The sequence below is a fragment of the Mustela lutreola genome, chromosome 5, assembly GCF_030435805.1.
Source record: "Mustela lutreola isolate mMusLut2 chromosome 5, mMusLut2.pri, whole genome shotgun sequence".
Classification (NCBI taxonomy): Eukaryota; Metazoa; Chordata; class Mammalia; order Carnivora; family Mustelidae; genus Mustela; species Mustela lutreola.
Window position 1 is genome coordinate 118,937,480 of NC_081294.1, and position 18,739 is coordinate 118,956,218.

General features: G+C 33.5%; 1 protein-coding gene across 7 annotated transcripts in view; it reads right to left on the bottom strand.

The window, feature by feature from the left end:
- ARB2A (ARB2 cotranscriptional regulator A) overlaps nucleotides 1-18,739 on the bottom strand; it is a 434,723-nt gene that overhangs the window by 232,936 nt on the left and 183,048 nt on the right. For all 7 annotated transcript variants that reach the window (XM_059175475.1, XM_059175479.1, XM_059175478.1 and 4 more), the window contains one exon: nucleotides 10,394-10,612. In XM_059175475.1, coding sequence (XP_059031458.1) covers nucleotides 10,394-10,612 — 219 coding nt within the window. The remainder of the gene's footprint in view (nucleotides 1-10,393; nucleotides 10,613-18,739) is intronic.

Here is an 18,739-nt window from a genome sequence, read left to right on the forward strand (position 1 = left end):
GTCCTTGAATAAATTACTGCATTGTGGGGAGTATTATTTGTCTTGTGTCGCAGCAATTGCCTTCCAATTCAGGAGAGATCCACTGATTCATTCACTTATGTGTGTGTGTGTGTATATATATATATATATATATATATATATATATATATATATATACACAAAGAAATCTTAGAAAGCCACTTGTAAAAAACGTTCAGTACTGACAATGTAGTTTATTGGGAAAAACATAGGCTTTGCAGTCTGATAGATGTGGGCTCTAACCTTACTTTAGTTGCTCTTATTAGGCATACAACTATGAGTAAGTCTATTTACATCTGAGTCTCATTTTACATTATCTGTATAGTCAAGGTGATACCTGAGACAGTTGTGAGGATTATACAAAGAAACAAACAACTATTTCTAACTAGACAAATGTATCCACAAGGGCCTCAACCACAAGGGTGGGCCACAGGTGGGAGACAGAGGGTATTAAATTGCCCCTTTTTCCCAAAAAAGGGAGTAAAGTTGTGAAAGTGCAAGAACATTTAAAGCCCGATAAAAGCATGGTGAATCCAACTGTATTTTGGACAGTTACTGTCAAATGTTCCTTCAGACAAGAAACAAGAGGAATCCAATTTGGCGAATTAAAAAGAACAAGGCTTCAGAAATGGAAGAAAGTGATGGACAGATGCAGCTTGGATTGTAAATTAAGGATATTACAATAATTATAACACTTGTTGAGTGAATACTATATGTAAAAACCCTGCACACATGTGCCAGAAATGGGCACTCAGCTCTTAACCACAATAGAATCAGCCCATTGCAAAGTTAAGGTAAACATAAGACAGAGGGACAGCACCAGCACAGAGCTAGTCGACTATGGTAGTTTATTAGACCTCAGCTGCATAGCAGGGTTAAATATGTGAGCCCTTCTGGGAATTAAGAGGCCACCCATTTTAGGGAAAAGAGGGACGTAATGAAAACTGTAGTTGCTAAAACCCAAAATGGGCATATGATTCTCCAGAGCTTTCTATTGTTAAGGACAAGTAGTAGAAAACAAAAAATTCTGGAGCACCTGGATGGCTCAGTCAGTTGAGCTTGACCATATGACTCTTGATTTGGGCTCAAATCCTGATCTCAGGGTGGTAAGGTGGAGCCCCTTGCCAGGGTCCACATTTGGCATGGAGCTGGCATAAAATTCTCTCCCTTTCCCTCTGCTCCTTTCCCCTTCCTTCTCTAGAAGGAAAGAGAGAGAGAGAGAGGAGGAGGAGGAAGCAGGCTTCCTGCTGAGCAGAGAGCCCAATGTGGGGCTCGATCCCAGGTCCCTGGGATCCTAACCTGAGCCTAAGGCAGAGGCTTAACCCATTGAGCCACCAGGCGCCCAAAAAGCACCTGCAAAACAAATAATGTTAAGATGCTTGTATAGAGGGAAAGTAGTTGTGTAACTGAGTTGTGAGCTCAAGTAGCTGTTTTTTTAAATAGACTATCCTTTTTACTTTCAAGATTGATAAACAAATGATCATTACTCACATTGGGCATATGGAAGACATTTTCTTGAAAATAAATAAAATAAACCTGAAAGTTCAAGAAAAACAGCCAATGGCGTTTATTGCTAATGATAAAATTTGAGCGTTCTTGCTAAAATTAAAAGTTGGGGGAACTTATATCCTCTCTGATAAGTTTAATTTTTCAATTCTTAAAATCTTTGCAGATGAGAGTGGTAGTAATATTAATAGATAGGATTTCTTTGATACTGCATAGTAAAATATGTCAACATGTGGAAGATCTGCATAACTCAATGCAACATTATTTTCCAAATGACCAATAAGTGATGTTATAAAATCATTCAAGAGTAAAGATTCCATTGAAAGTACAACAAAGACCAATGGATTTTCATGAAAATAGTACAAAATACTTAGTAATGTGTTTAGATTCACACAGCGGGTAATCTTTAAGAAGAAACTATTTCTTGGGATGCCTGGGTGGCTCAGTCATTAAGTATCTGCCTTCAGCTCAGGTTCTGATACCAGGGTCTTGGGATCAGGCCCCACATCAGACTCATTGCTCAGTGGGGAGCCCGCTTCTCCTTCTGCCTGCTCTGCTTGCTGCTCCCCCTGTGTGTGTTCTCTCTCTGACAAATAAAATCTTAAAAAAAAAAGCAACTATTCTTTGTTGAGTGTTGGTATACCAAAAAAGAAAAACATGTACAATTACCTGAAACAGCTATTAAAATTCTGCTTCCTTTTATAACTGAATATCTGTATGTGGCCAAATTTTCTTCAGAAATGTCAACCAAAAAACATATCAGAAGAGGATGAAGGAAGAAAAACAGAGGTGGAATTCAGCTGTCTATTAAGCCAGATATTAAAGAGATGCTTTTTAAATGCCACACTTCTCACCATATGTTTTTGTTTTGAGAAATATAGTTATTTCTCATAAATATATGTTATTTGTGTCATCATGTAAGGGATTTATTGCTATTTTATTTTTTAAAAGATTATATTTATTTATTTATTTATGTTCAGTTAGCCAACATATAGTACATTTATTTATTTGAGAGAGTGAGCTCAAGAGAGCAAGCAAGCATTAATGGAGGGTGGGCAGGAGGGTAAGGGAAGAGGGAGAAGCAGCCTCCCTGCTGAGCAGGAAGCCCAGGACTCCAGAATCATGACATGAGCCGAAGGCAGACTTTTAACCAACTGAGTCACCCAGGCACCCCAGACTTATTACTATCTTAAAATACGTATTTATTTATTATTATTTTTAAAGATTTTATTTATTTATTTGAATGAGAGTGACAGAACATGTTAGGGGGAGGGGGCAGGGGGAAAAGTTAGGGAGCAGGGACGAGCAGGGAGTCCCAATCAGGACTCCATCTCAGAATCCTGGGACCATGACATGAGCCAAAGGCAGATGCTTAACTGATGAAGCCACCCAGGAGCCCCTAAAATAAATAAATAAGTATTTATTTATTTTTAAGATTTTATTTATTTGATAGAGATTACAAGTAGGCAGAGAGGAGGAAGCAGGCTCCCTGCTGAGCAGAGAGCCAGACACGGGGCTCGATATCAGGACCCTGAGACCATGACCTGAGCCGAAAAGGCAGAGGCTTAACTCACTGAGCCACCCAGGTGCCCCTAAAATAAATATTAAAAAATTTTCTCATATTTCATTCTTTTTGTGGTAAATATCAATTAGTGTACCCATATAAACAAAATACCTCAGTGATCTTAATAATGTTTAACCACGTAAAAGGGTCCGGAGACCAAAGGTTTGAGAAGCAGTAATTATAAACCAATTGGAAAAGACCTCATTTGACCATAATTCTCCCCATACTTTCCAAAGGAAAGAGGGCAAGGAGAAAACAGAAAAAAAATGAGATATAACAAATAGTAGGTATCCTACCGGTTCTTTTCATATACATTAATTTACCTTATTTACTCCTTAAACAGCCTAGTAACTACAATTATTCTTATTTTACAGATGAAGAAACTAAAAGAATGAGGTGACTTGTCCAACCTCATAGCTTGTGAAAAAATTAAGATCATTGGAGCATAACTCTCTTCGATTCTGAATTTCTTTTTCTTTCTACTACACCATATTTATAGCAGAATTCCTCACCAAATTTGGCCAATAGTCAACCGAAACAAATAAGTGCAGAGCTCTGGTCTTTATTGTAATTTCTATTCTAAATCTAAAGATCTAATTATTTTGCCACTTTCAAATTTTTCTGTTTGGGCTTGTTTTTACTGAATTCAAAGAATGCCTGCTATACTTAATACGGGTTGTTAAGTGGGTTTAAAGAACAATGTACTAATTTTCTGAGTGTTAGCATGTATCAGTCATAGTATCACAGTTCTTTCAACTTGTGCTAGTCAATATCAAAGAGCAGATTTATATAGTGAAAGTTCTGTCTCTTCTGCTTTGTAGGTTCATGTAAGCAAGCATTTATTAAAATATTCATTCATCAAATATTTATTAAAAATATACTGTTTACTAGGCTTTGGAAGTAAGAAACATGAAAATACAAAGATTGATTTCTGATTATTTAAAATAGAATCATGGCACTTTAAATGCTTTAAAATTAAACAATTTTGTGGCTACTTTCTCTGCAATCAGGTTTGATCAGTTTCCCTTTTAAATGAAAACCTTAAAATGAAGAAACTAAGGTATCCTTAGTGAACGTTTAATGATTATATTTTAATATTGCTCTATGGAGTTGCTAGAAGATGCAAGTGCTACTAATAATCTTTTTATTAGGGGCTAACTTTTGTCAGGTGGGACCCATTTCCCTTCTGGCTCCAGGTAAAGCCATATAGCTGGAGTGACGTTTCCAATTTGTTTCACCATCCCTCACTCTTTACCTCCCACAGGAGGAGTGACTGACTTGATTTGTACATTTGGGGGAAGAAACAGAATGCTCTACTCAGCCCTTCTGGGTGTCTTTCAAAGCTACTTGCAAAAAGGACGCATTTCAACTTGCTTTCTACCTTGTGAAAGGGCAAGTGGATGTTTGGAAGAGAGATGAAAATGTGTTTCTGGGGAAATGAATTAGGTAACCTAAATTTAGTCACAGATCGAAGCCACATTTTCCATTTGAACTATATCAATTAATAAAGCTGGTGTTTTGATCTCCTTTTGTCTGATTCCTTTGTCATATTATTCACTGGGTTCCAAACTCAGAAAGGTAAGATGGACGTTATTATTTTTGGTACAAGGTAATGAAAGGTACAAAAGCTGGGGACCTCAAGGATTGGATACTTTCTTAGTTGATTATGAATTTGAGAGAAGACAGGGAGTTATTTATTAGCCCTGAAGACCCAACATGGTGTGTCAGAAACCATGTTCACTTTGCATATATTATTATCATTTCATTTTTTCAGACAAAAGAACTGAGACATAGGGAAGTTAACTTGTTTGAGGTCACAGTATATAAAATGGAAAGAGCTGGGATTCAAACTCAAGTTGTTCAAATTCTGCACGTTTAATTTCATCTCCATACTACATCTCTGCAATGGGTATGATTCTGAATGATATTCAGACATTAAAAACAGAAAATAAAAATAATTATTATCAAATCTTCAATGACTACTGGTTTTAAGTTCATTTGGTAAAGTGTAAATGTTTTGGAATGTAGAAATGTTTAAAATATAAATTCTTATACTGATCATTAAATTACTAACTAAGCTTGTTGTTTTTTCTTTCCATTATATATTAAAAGATTTAAGGTTAAGGAATAAAAGGGAAGAAAGAAAAGATGCAGTGTGATGGGGGGGTACTCAGTTTCAGAGGAAAGTAAAACCCAGTGTGAACAGCAGCAGCCCCTGGTGGTCTAAGGGGAAAAAATAGTGTATCTATAATTATGGGGTAGAATTATGTTTTTTAAAAGAATATATGTACATATTTAGCCATTTGACTCAGTTCTCAACCCAACACATTAAAAAACAGATGCTTTAAAAAATGATCTGTTGGCAAGATGCTTGTTAAAATTTTATCAGTTGAAATATTAAAATTCATTATGAATTAATTAACACATTATATAAAAATAAAATGTTTTTGTTTCATCATTTTACAAAGTACTATAACCAGTGGTGATTAACACTGGGAATTTTGTGTGTCTTACTATGTGTTGCTCAGAAAGAAACTGAATTTATAGGATTACCACTAAATTGATGACATTTTCTGTCTTCACTCTTGAATTCAGTTGGCAGATGTTTTTGAGAACAAAAAATTCCATCTTATTACAAAACATATTAAGCAGGTTTTCCTGCCAGGCATGTCTGACATGATGTTTATTGCCTAGACCAAATCAATCCCCTTAATAAGCCATAATATATGCCAGAAAGTACATTATTTCATACTTAAGGAAAGTTGCCACATGAAACAGTAAGTACTTTGATCTCTCAAGCTCTGCTTCTAATGCATCAGAAATGTACTACATAATCCAATAGTTAGTCATATTTATTTATACTCATTTAGTACATAAAAAACCCTACACTTTGTTAATCTTAAAGTTTTAGGCCTGGATTCTAGTTTACTTCTGCCGGTCTGTAATAGATATTTACAAAATTTGAAAGGAGAGTTTGGCTTTTTAACAGATTCCAGAAGAAAAGAAAACGCAAATATTTAAATATATTGGGAAAATAAAATGGTTCCAGAGAATAAACATTCATTGACTATAATATTAAAAAAACTAAATTTGGTTGCTAAAGCACTAGATAGAAATGACTCCAGTGGCTGTAGTACAGAAGAGAACAGGTACAGAGAAGATGGGATATTTATTAGCCTTCACCAATATTTTGAACATAACCCAAAAACATCAAAAACATATTTTTTGAAAGAAAGCTTCAGTTTATCAGTTGGCTGTTTCTGAACAATTGCAAAAATTCACATAAATGCTGAAAAAATCCGTCAGAAAACTAGACACCAAATATCTCTCATGCTAAGGAGTAAGATTTTTGATGGATGTCAACAAGCAATCAAGCCATAAATATTTGAGTATCTTCAATGTGTAATGCCAGACTTTGCCAAGATTCTTACTCTGTAAATGTCTCCTCCACATTTGGATTCTTCCTTCTGTGGCCATGTAATTTCTTCCCCCGTCCACTTGCAGCATTTTTTTTTTCCTTCAACCTTCTGGGTCTAATCTCTTTTCTTCCTATCACCACAGCCCACAATTAAGTCTCCTCTGGAAGAGATATTTAAGCAATTCTATCCAGGTATCTCTAGACTAAGGCCTAGTCTTTTTGCTTTGGTCTCCCTGCAGGGTATTGGATTCTAATGAGTGGGTTTATTATCGGTTTCTGATTCCTCATAGTATGCTCTGTACTACTGTAAATACTACATCATTTCTGTTTATTCTTAAGGAATGACCAATACAGCATGCTCAAAGATCTACAATATTATGGGGAGTGGAAATACATGAAAGATAAATGTTAATAATATTACGAAACAAAAACACAAGAGATATCTCAGACAGCAAATGATAAATTTCACATAAGTTAACCAGTCGCAGTGACTTCCATGAGTCATGGTAAGTGATTACGATGATACGAAAAGGCGAGATTTCAGTTGGGCCCTACAACATGGGCAGAATTTGGATGGAGGGAAAGAACAGGAAGCAAAATTACACAGCACAAAGGTGTACAGCAAAGAACATGTATAGCAGCCTGGCTCTACTCTATGAGCAAGGGTGCACAACAGAAATAGCAGTAGTCAGCATGAAACATTTCCGTTTTCACCAATAAACATACTACCTTGATGACAGAGTTTAAAAAAAACAAACAAACCAGGATATCTCACTCTTATAGATTCAGATGCAAAGGAATAGATCAAGGTATTAAATAAATCTTGAGAAACTGACTTCGTATCATTAATTTTCATAATGTTTTCTCAGTCACTAGAGTAGGTAGGGGACCAACACTGTAATTTTTGTTTGTTTTGGATTGTTTCAATGAGATTCCTCACAATCAAGTAGCATACTTTAATGAAGCAGAACATATTAAAAATAAGTAGTAGTATGGGATTTTAATCTTGGCTCCAACACCTTACTTACCAAATAAAAATTTATTATGAAGACTCTCTTCTGAGCTCTGGGGATATAATAGTGAGCAAAACAGACTAAGTCCCTGTCCTCATGAAGCTTATATTAAGAGTTATGTTATTTTGGGGAAATTACTAAGTTTTGACTCACAGTCTTCTCATAGAAAATTGGATGAATACTAGTGATCCTATTAAGAGAGAGTGTGTATATGTATATATACATAATGTAATACATTTGTGTGCACGTATTACTTGTTATAAATATGTATTATATATTAATTGTTCATAGATATTTATTAAATAACTATTAATATCTAATAACTGATAAAAATCTATTAATCATCACATGTCACTTATGTCATGCTTTTATAATAATTGTTTTAATTTTCATATTTCATGTATATATTTTGTTCCCAACTGTAGAACAACATGGTAAAAAGCAAATGGAGAAAGAATCTACAACTAGAAGTCCTGGTTTCAACACTTAGTTCCACCATTTACTAGTTATCTGCTCTCTTAGACAAAAATGAGCCACCTGTGCATCAGTTTCCTTACCTATAAAATAAGGATAAAGCTATTTGATCTACTTACCTCATGGGACTGTTCCAAAGACTAGATGATCAACTTCAAAATTAAATAGTTAAGAAGTATAGAAATTTATGTTAATTTATCCCCATCACATATCATGCTCTGTGTCTGAAAATTACACTTTTTGGAGACATGTTTTGGAAAGGAGAGTACAAGAAGTTACTTCTTGAGTGGATCAAAACTACCTAAGAATTAAGGCATCTTACACAACATGAATCATTCGTCTCTTTCTCCACCACAGGATCACACCTTACTATCTAGAACTATGTCTGAAGAGTACCAGCTTAACTGCTATTTTGCACAATTCTAGAAGATTTTAAGAGAAAGTGTATTTATTAAGGAAAAATGACATTCATAACTAAGACTATCAGGCATATAGTTGTATTTTCTAAAAGTGTCTGTTTTTGCTTTAAGTGCTTTCAATGGGAACTGAGACTGATGAGTGAAATGGGACGAAGAAGAAAGAAGCAAAAAGACATGTAAGGAAAGAAGCAGAAACGGCAGGAGTGTAAAAGAGATAGCAGAATGAAAGAAAAAAGACAAAGGGAAAGAGAGATCCTAAAAATGAAGCAAAATAAAAAGATTTTTCTCCCTTGATATAAGAAGAAAAACAGAGGCAGAGATAAATGAAACAGATTTTGTTTCATTTGATTCATCCATTCAGATAAATGAAACAGAAAAAAGAAAATGCACACATACAAGGAACAAAAGCAAAATACCCACACAGTGGTGACAAGAGAAAATAGAAAAGGAGATATAAAACCTACAAGACAGATGTCAGAAATAGATCCATATTCTGTATATATCATAGGCAAATAAAACAAACTTTAAGAAGAACAATACATAGAATAACTTTTTGTTGACATTTTACATAAGCACATGAGTTTTCTTAATGATGTGTATATTTCAAAAGCTTTTACAATTCATTTTCAAAATATGGATATCAGAATTCTTTTTAACTGTCCTAAGAATGGTAGTTGACAGACTGGATCATATAATTAGAAAGCTTAGGACAACCGATAAAGAAGGTAACACCATGACACCTATGCAGCCATACGAAAGAAACACGGTAACATACCTACATTAGAACAAGCAAGCTACTTATTGATTCCAATGTAATCACTGTTTTTGTTTTTCAAAAAATATATTACATAGCGAGATGCTTTTCAGAAATTTAAATACTGCATTCTGACTAACTTTAGCTTGAGTTACTGTATGATGAGCTTTGGGTATTCTCAGTCTGGATACTGAGATGAGGATTTTTTTTTTGGGTCATGAGGATTTACATGCTGCTTTCGTACTGTTTAACTACCCTAACTTACTCAACAAACCGACCTATAGTCTTGAAAGTTTGAAGTGTAATTCCCAAAAGTATAGGGATTATGCAATGAATGAGAATGAAGAAAATAACTCAGAAAGTTACATATTCCCCTCAAAGATGGTATGAAATATTTTATTAGTAAACTTTTTTAAAGGAAGTGTACAAATAGTTCAAACTGATTAATTTGAAACTTTACTATTATCCTACAATATAATTTATAAAGTGTTAATTTGTCTATGCTTAAATGTTCTGAATTGCTCACTTTTAAAGAACATATCAATTTACTATTTTACTTACCTAGTAGCATTTTTGACGCGCTTTACTATTAAATTCTATTTATAGGACCCGTAATAAGGGCTTTGAAAATTGCATAAATATGTCTCATATATACAATACACAGTATGTATATCAAGCAGAATGTGTCAAAGTTCAAATAAAATTGTTTGTGCCCCCTACGAATTAGAACTCCTTGGGCAGCACTGCTGTAACGATCCCATGCTGCTAGCATTACAAAGTGCAAAGGTTCACTGGGTAAGAAAAGAGCAAAGGAGAGAGTTCCCTCATTACACTATCCCTAAACTATTCTAGTTTAAATATTTATTAAGATATTAATTACTCTTCCTCCCTCCATCTGCCTTCGGAAGTTAAGCTGAAACACTGTGGATGGATGGTTGCTCATAGGAAAAGAATGCATAAAAACTATCACCACCCAAGATGAAGACCAATGTTTTGTATGGAGCATTCATAATTGCTTTGAAACTTAAGTAAAATATCACACTGAAATAAGGATGTATTTTGTAATTCTGAATAAAAAAAATTTCACCCAAGTAACAACCATGGGATATGAATGGCTGAAAATTAAAGAATTAAGTTTCTTTTAAAAAAAAAATAATAATAATTATGACATACAATACAAATATAGTAAAAGAAATAGTGAAGGAGAGTAATAATCTTATTACTTACTCTGATATACAGCTGCATCATCTCTTTTTCCCTTTGGGGGTTACGATACTTTTCATAGAAATCACGTCGCTTCTTTGTTTCTTTAGAGACTTTATCTTTTCTTTCCCGTTTTTCTGCTGGTTCATCTGAACTCTCAGAAGATGACTGTACATGGATCTTTGGCTTTTCTACTTCAATATAGTTTTCATTGGGATTCAGTACTATTACTCCATATCCCTCCTGTTTTGAAAGCAAAGAAGGCAGCATAATTTAATCTTAGAAACCATCTCAATTCATAAAAAAAATCTGCAAAATTTCATAGTAAGTAATTTAATATAGTTGTATAGTCACTAAAGTATTTCTTTATAAAAGACTATAGTTCTACTTTTTCCAACAAAAAGTTATTTAAAATTGTTTGCCTGCACTGTTTGTGTTAAATAGATTATTTGTAAGAATAAGAAGACAAAATTGTAACACAAAGATTGCCAAGGTTATATTTTTTTTATAAAGTACTTTAGATCTCTCAGAAGCCCCCAAGTAATTGAAATAAATTAACAAATAACAAGTACACTTTCAAACCACATCAATATTTAAATACCTATTTTGAAAAAACAGCCTCTTTGAAGCTGAAGTTAAAATTCCACACCCTATTTTGTTGGATTCTCTTTCCTTTACAATTGCACTTTAATGAGCATTTTTTATTTGTTTGAATTCCAGAAAGAATAAGCAATTAAGGAATAAATGTGACCTAACATTCTACAGATTTACATATCTATAATAGCAGAAACATAATAATCAACCTGTGCAGTTGGTATTTTTTCCACCTCTCTTCTTTCAGGAGGCCACACAAATCATAAAACAAAATAATGTCCGACTGTAAGGCATGGGAGCAATTATTTAATCCTAAAATTTCTTTCATTTTTAACCATCATAAAAATTTCTCTATACTGGGGGCCAGTACTAGGAAACAAGTCCCAAAGTCTGAAATACAGCTTACTGAGCTATTATACCTTCTCTAAAGTTTTAAAAATATATTTTCCTGTCTGACAATTCTAGCAAGGCAAACATTTCTATGGTTAGAATTGGGAAAACTTTTGGTATTTATATTAAGTTATAGCTGATGGAATAATCAAACCGTGAGAAATTAGAGAAGAATAAACAATTTCCACTAACAAGCATGTGCAACATAAATTTGTGAAGCTATTAATATCTTGTATTTTCTATTCACTTCTGTACTGTGGGTGTCCCAATTTTGCCTTGTAAAATCCTATAAGGTCATATTTTAAAAGTGTACTACATTGCAATAAAAACACATAAGAGCTATGGAAAATAAAACTTGAAAAATATCATTCTTACTGAAAAAGAAAACTCAATACTTTTTCTAAAAGCATAACTGTAGAATTAATTCAAGTTTAAAATTTGTTTTTTGCCAAATTGACCATAATAAGATGATTTTTTAAAAAGTGATTGCAGTAATAATAGAGTAATATTAGCATTGACTCAATTATCTTATTTTTAAGTATGCCACACTGCTGCATGTAATTGGTTTTTTTAATGGTCGATTTCACAATCTACATAAAAACTTCATGGGGTTTTTCAAGTTTTGCCCCCCAGTTGATATGATTGTCTAAAACTATGATATGGTTTGCAGATTGTGAAGTTCATTAAAGTTGTGATTTTAGTGATAGTACTGTTAATTAAGATATAGTTGTCTTGCACACATGAAAACTATATAATGCCAAACTGATTAACAAAATACCATATATTCTTTAATACATGTTCAAGTAAAACTTTTAAACAAATACCTATTTTATGAGAAGTTATAAAATATTTTACAAATTTAAAAACTTAAACGTTCTACATCAAAGCATAAGATAAACGGTTTTTGGGGGGGGGTTCTCTTTTTAAGTATCTTAGCTAGTAAGTCAAAGTTTTACCAACAAAAGATATTTTATTTGGTCCTGCTTTATTCTAATCTGTATAGCTATTCAAAAGTCTTGTAATTCATTGTGATCACTGTCAGGTAGACAGATTGTCACTTGGTGATTTTCTACAGTTGGACACACTTGACTAGTTATTAAAATCACATTTGAAGGAAGTTCCTACCCCTCTTCCTTGTGCCTCTTACAACTTTTCACGCCCTTCTCAAATTTCAGCTATAACTTCTCCTCCCACTAAAAGTTAAATTAAAGAACACTGTTGCACTCTGCTAAACAGGGTGAAATAGAGGCATTCATACACTGTCTTTGGTGTAAGGAACATAGTCAAAAAAGGTCACCGTAGGCCAAAAAGAAAATTGCCTCCTTACTAGATTCTGTACCATGAGTAAGTGGTCTCCTGTCATGTTTCTTCCCTGCCTTCTCTGAGTGAATTGAACTTTAAACACACACACACACACACACAGTCTCTCATACTCACACATGAGTTAGAAGTAGCAAACCCAAAACAGGATCTTAGAATTCTTAGAGATGAATATAGTGATATACTACATTTTAATGATATTATGAAAAACATCAAACTCAATGTAAGAAAGTGAAACTTTAATAAATTGATAGAATGTGAGCATCACCTTTGTACCATAAAGGAATTCCAAATAAAGGTAAACACTTTAGACAAAGTTTATACCCACTAGAATTATAAAATTTTTGGCCTAATTTTTAACTTAATCACTAGATACAGTATTTCTCATAATACCACGTTAATTTAAGCAGAAGTTTTTACTTCAATTTTTGGAAATCATTGATTGAAAAATTACTGCACCTACTTGATTTTCAATGGAGTCTGAAATTTGATGTGTCCTATCTAAATAAGTATAAAAAGCAGACAAACATAAATCATCAAAGAAGTAGTATTTGTCTAAGTTATTGATTATGTAACTGAAAATTACATGACTCATTTGTCCAATTTTATAAAGACACAATATCAATTTTTCACCAAGGCATCAACTAATGAAAAATGATTCTATTTTAAAATTACCACTCCATAAATCAATTAAAGAATTTTTAGCATTTAGATTTCAACAATGAATGCTGCTCTTTAAATACCTGAATTATTTAGAAAATATTTTATCACTTAGATATTTCATACTGCCAATTTAATTAATGGAATAACAATTAAGAAATATTCAGGAACATTTCCTGCAGAAATGAGAGCTTATATTAATAAATGTCTTTGTTACAAATTCAATTACCATTCTGTGAAAAACTTACATTTTTCAATTAAAATTTTCCTGATAAATTAATTAAAGCGATATTCATGGAGACCATTAATAACCACTTTATAATGAAGAAGAGAAAACTGGAGAAACAAAATAAAGTCAACTATCCCACTTATATATGCTCTAACTACAGATATTAGAAAAACTTCATCTTTTCTTCCTTTTCTCTGTCACATACAAATATTGTCCAAAAATTCCTTTATATAATAAAGCTAAAAAGACTTTTGCCATGTCAACATTAATACATGGAAACCAAGGTATCAAAGTAAATAGTCAAAGTAAAACAAGGCAGATAACATACCAATAGCTAAATTTAACCATATGAAACCATTGAAGAAACCATCTTTAAAAAAAAAACAGAATAAATGCCATTTTAAAAATTAATTCTCTCTATTTGCAATAACTCAATCGATACACAAAGAAATAGAAAGAGATCCTAGTTTGACCTTTAACAAGTGTACCCATAAAGTTTTACAAAACTTTATAAAACCAGGCATCAGATATAATATCATAAAAGAACCATGCATTGCCACTCTAATGAGGCCTCCATAACTAATGTTATAACCTTAAACATTTTATATGGAAGTATTCTTTTTATATTTAATCATTCATGCTAAATTTCTCCTAAGATGAAAAGGCAGTTCATTTTAAACATACCCAGAAACTTCTGTTATCTTTAAGAAGACAAAAAGACAAAATGATCAAACTGATTACCTAACATTCTACAACTAAATAAACAAAACTTCTGGCATCCTGATTAATGATTTACCCAAGTCAATTCCAATATCCAACATTTCAAGAGACAAAGTATATATAAAGTTGTTAATTAACTCTTATGTTTGAGAGTACAGTCTAGCAGAAGATCAAGAAAGTGATCAAGAGGCTAATCTCTTTCACTTATCTCATTCCATTTTCTATCCTTTGTAGCTGTAACTGTAGTTTCATTTTCGGAACTGGGTTTATAAGGTCTAACGCATGGAATCTTAATCAGAAACCCTCAAAATTTTATTGCTAGACATAGCAGTTTATTCAGCACAACGGCTCGCTGTGATTTAAAGAGAATGCACAGGACTGCAGGCCTCCTTTACTTTGAAGTCTGTAGATGCACTTACTAATAAATAATAGTTCATTTATCATTCAATCAACAAATGATGGCTTAGGTCAGAGGTCTAAAACAGATAGGTGATGCCAAACACAAAGAACCAAAGAGAAAAACTTGCTTAAGAAATTAAATCAGTACAGAAATGTACTTGTCAAGAAGGTTCTACAAATAGATACAATGTTTCAATGTCTGACCAAAGCCAGAATGTATTTTGATCCCAATGGAATCTTACTAAAATTAAAGATTTATCCAAGTTAATTTGCCTATTAAATACCAGTTATAAGGAAAATAGAAAATAGGAGAAAATTCTACATCTTTTCAAATCTCTTGTGGTTGGCTAAATAAAAAATCAGGTGAAAGTGTTCAGCTATGCATATTAACCTGCCAATACTATAAGCCATGTGTGACCAAAGAGGTCAGGGACCAGAGTAGAATCCTCTGACCTATGGAACTGTCTGTTTTGGTCTTCAGGCAAAGCTCTGTAAAAGATCATTTAACACAGACTTATCAATCATATTTTCCAAGTTCAGCATTCTATCTGTTTGGTTTGAAAGAAAAAAGGTGCTCATCCTCAAGGGAAATGAAACCCAAAGCAATTTGCCTATAAGCTACATCTACCCATGGCTAAAATGGACAAACCACTGTCCATTCATCTTTTCTGAAAGATGTATGTTGTGTTTATTCTCATCTTTTTCACAACAAGGGTATGTCTATGTCACTGTTGCAACAGCCTAGGTGCAACAGTGAGATGAGGTCATGAAAACCAATCAGAAGTCACTAGTGAAGCGTTAAAGTAAACATAGCTGTTGGAGCTGCAGCTCTGCTTGAAAAATGCCCCCTCCATTATTTCAGCAATTTTCTCAAGACGTGACCTGGGACTGAAACGCCTAAAATGTCACTTGACTCCATTTTCTGCTTCCTCCCAACGTGCACTTAGGTAACAGCACCCTGCTAATATTTTGTAAAATGTTTGTCACAATCATGCTTTAACTTGTAGCTCCCTATATTCTAATGTCGTGTTCCATGGTACAAAAATACCATGATATAGACCAACATAGATTATTCCAGTAAGTTTCCAACTTCAAATAGCTCATCAAGTTAGTCAGTAAAAGAAAACATGCCACAAAAAGTTTTCAGAGGACCACCTGTTGTCTATTATTTTTACATAGCACTTACTCATAAATCATAACACAGGGTAATTAATCAAGCTGTCAAAGAGAAGGTCAAAGGTTATATGGTAGAGTCAGAAGGTCATGCATGGGCTGATAGAGGTCAGGGTCACACTGCATTCCTCATTATCAAGTTGGGATGAGAGACGGCCCAAGCAAACAAAAGTGAAAGCAGATGGAGAAGTGAGTGGATAAAAAAAAAAAAAAAAAGAAAATTTCACAAACAAAAAGAAAAGTGAAAGAAGACTGTCAGCTGCCTTCAAGTAGAGAATAGAAGAGAAAAGAAATACACTGAAATGTGCTCAAAGGAGTTCAAGAACATAAAGAAACTACAGTTTTATTAATTAAGTAAGTTGAATATAACTTTTCTTGGTCATTTTATTAGTGCATACTAAGCAACATGAGAAAATATACATTTACCATCTCTATACCTTCTCCAGCTAGTGTGCTCAAGACAAATTAAGGTTACGGCAAAGAGTTCCAAGGATAAAGTATGATTACAAAAAAAGACAACAACAACGACAAAAACAAAACCCACAAGTTACAGTAAGAGGGTTTTTTTTTCCTTTATAATATTGTCTCTGCATTACAACATAGATGTGCAAATAGTTTTAGCCACAGGATAGATAATTTTTAAGTATGATACAAAGATATCCACAAATATAAATGCATCATAAAAGTCCTTTTGAATAACAAAACAGTTATAAAATATTCTATTATTATGCTGGCCTGAATCAGATGCAGAACACTGTGCAAAATTAGCTGTCACCCTTTGCTCAAAATCTTTGTTAATCTCATTTTGAATGTTTGCAGCTTTATCAACACATGCATCAATGTCAGCTCCTTGGTTACTGAACCGCTGTAGTTGGAAGAAGATATAATTAAAATGTTTTGGCACAGAAAAGGTGAAATTGTATCTTCCCTTGTTCCCTTAGGAGTCTGTAAAACATGAAGGATATATTGACAAACACACACCCTTGTCTCTAGTTCTGACATCTCAGGTCACCCAAGTGCTATTTATTTTAAAACATTCACTTTGCACTTATCTATATTATCGCCTGTTCTGTTTCTAACTTTTCCTAGGTTTTAGAACACTGTGATGCTTAAACACAATTTTTTCTTCTGATCAGCAATATTTTATTTATTAAAGCACTCTATAAATTTACAATAGCATCATTAAAAACATTTACCACTCATTATCAAGGACATAAATGTGATTTAATACTACAGCATTATGAAATCTTTTATACTTTGCTTTTCATTCTCATTTAAAAAACAGACATACACCCACACGTTTACACATTACAGTAAAAAGAAGTAACAAGTTACAACTGTTGCCTGTCTATGACAGATCAAAACCCCTAAGTGGGTATAGGAAATCTTAGAGACACACCTCCTTATTACATGGTCCCAAGCAGAGTCGGATGGACAAATTCACCTTATGAAATTTATGTCCTCCATGAAAATTGTGCCTTTATGCTTTAGAGGGCAAAATGAAAGTCCAATAGTCTCCTAGCTTCCCACTAAAATCCTTTAGAAAACTGTGTAAATATCATAGCTATAGATGATAGGCTCAAAGTCTTTCAAAACATTATCACTTGACCTGATCATATATATACCATGCAAACATAGGCTTACGGTTTCAAATTACTCTTAAAATCTGCTTAAAAATTGGGCGCCTGGGTGGCTCAGTGGGTTAAGCCGCTGCCTTCAGCTCAGGTCATGGTCCCAGGGTCCTGGGATCGAGTCCCATATTTGGCTCTCTGCTCAGCAGGGAGCCTGCTTCCCTCTCTCTGCCTGCCTCTCTGTCTACTTGTGATCTCTGTCTGTCAAAAAAATAAAAATCTTTAAAAAAAAATCTGCTTAAAAACTACAGTACATTAATCATTTTATCTTCATATATGCCACCTTTCTCTTTCTTTTTTTCTTCTAATTAAAATAGCATATTTAAAATATTTTTGTTGTTTTTTCAAGAATATATATGAGTGCTTTCCTTGTGGTTCTAGAGTCCACTTGCAAGCATGAGGACATAAAGAAGGACCCCAAGTATTCAATGAGTCAATAATGTGTTAAAAACTGATTCCATACAATGAATACTTAATAAGCAGCTACTATTAACCAAGCGCTGTGCTAGGTACAGTGCTATACCTATGAGTCACCTTTTCTTTTATGATAATGAAAAATACAATGGTTCAAAATCTGTGGGACACAACAAAGGCAGTCCTGAGAGGAAAATATATAGCAGTACAAGATATGTCCATTCAATAGAAAATTCCAAATCGGAATTAAGTACAAATTCCTAAAACCTCTACATGAAACCATTTTATTCTTCAAAAAAGGAGGAAAGCATAATCACAAGACAGTCCTAAAACCAATCTGGCTACACTTTCAAGGATAGTTAACCCTAAATGGTAAGTAAGCTATGCTTGTGTTTGTATTAAGAGTAATAGTTTAACTTACTCCATCACAATGAAAATGCACTGCTTGGGGATGTGTGTGTGTATGTGTGTGTGTGCATCGTAAACATTCAGGTATTTCATTGAGTAAAGTCATTTCATAATCTAAGGGAAAAGCTTCTATACACATTTACCTCCCAATAAACAGGTGCAACTGAGTACAGCTATGAATTTCCCTTCCCACAGTGACCTATGTCAGAAGATCTCCTCATACTTCTGCTAAATAATTTAATTACTTATGAGTTATGGTTTCTTTGTAACCTTTTAAATGACTGACTCATTAAAATGCAAAAATATGCAAAACATGATGTCACCAGGTCAAACAGCTGTGTTGGTAAAATTATGGCTGTGAATGTCCCCAAGAACATGAAAATATTAATAATTTATATTGCTCATTAGATGGCAAAAACTCTTTAAACAGAT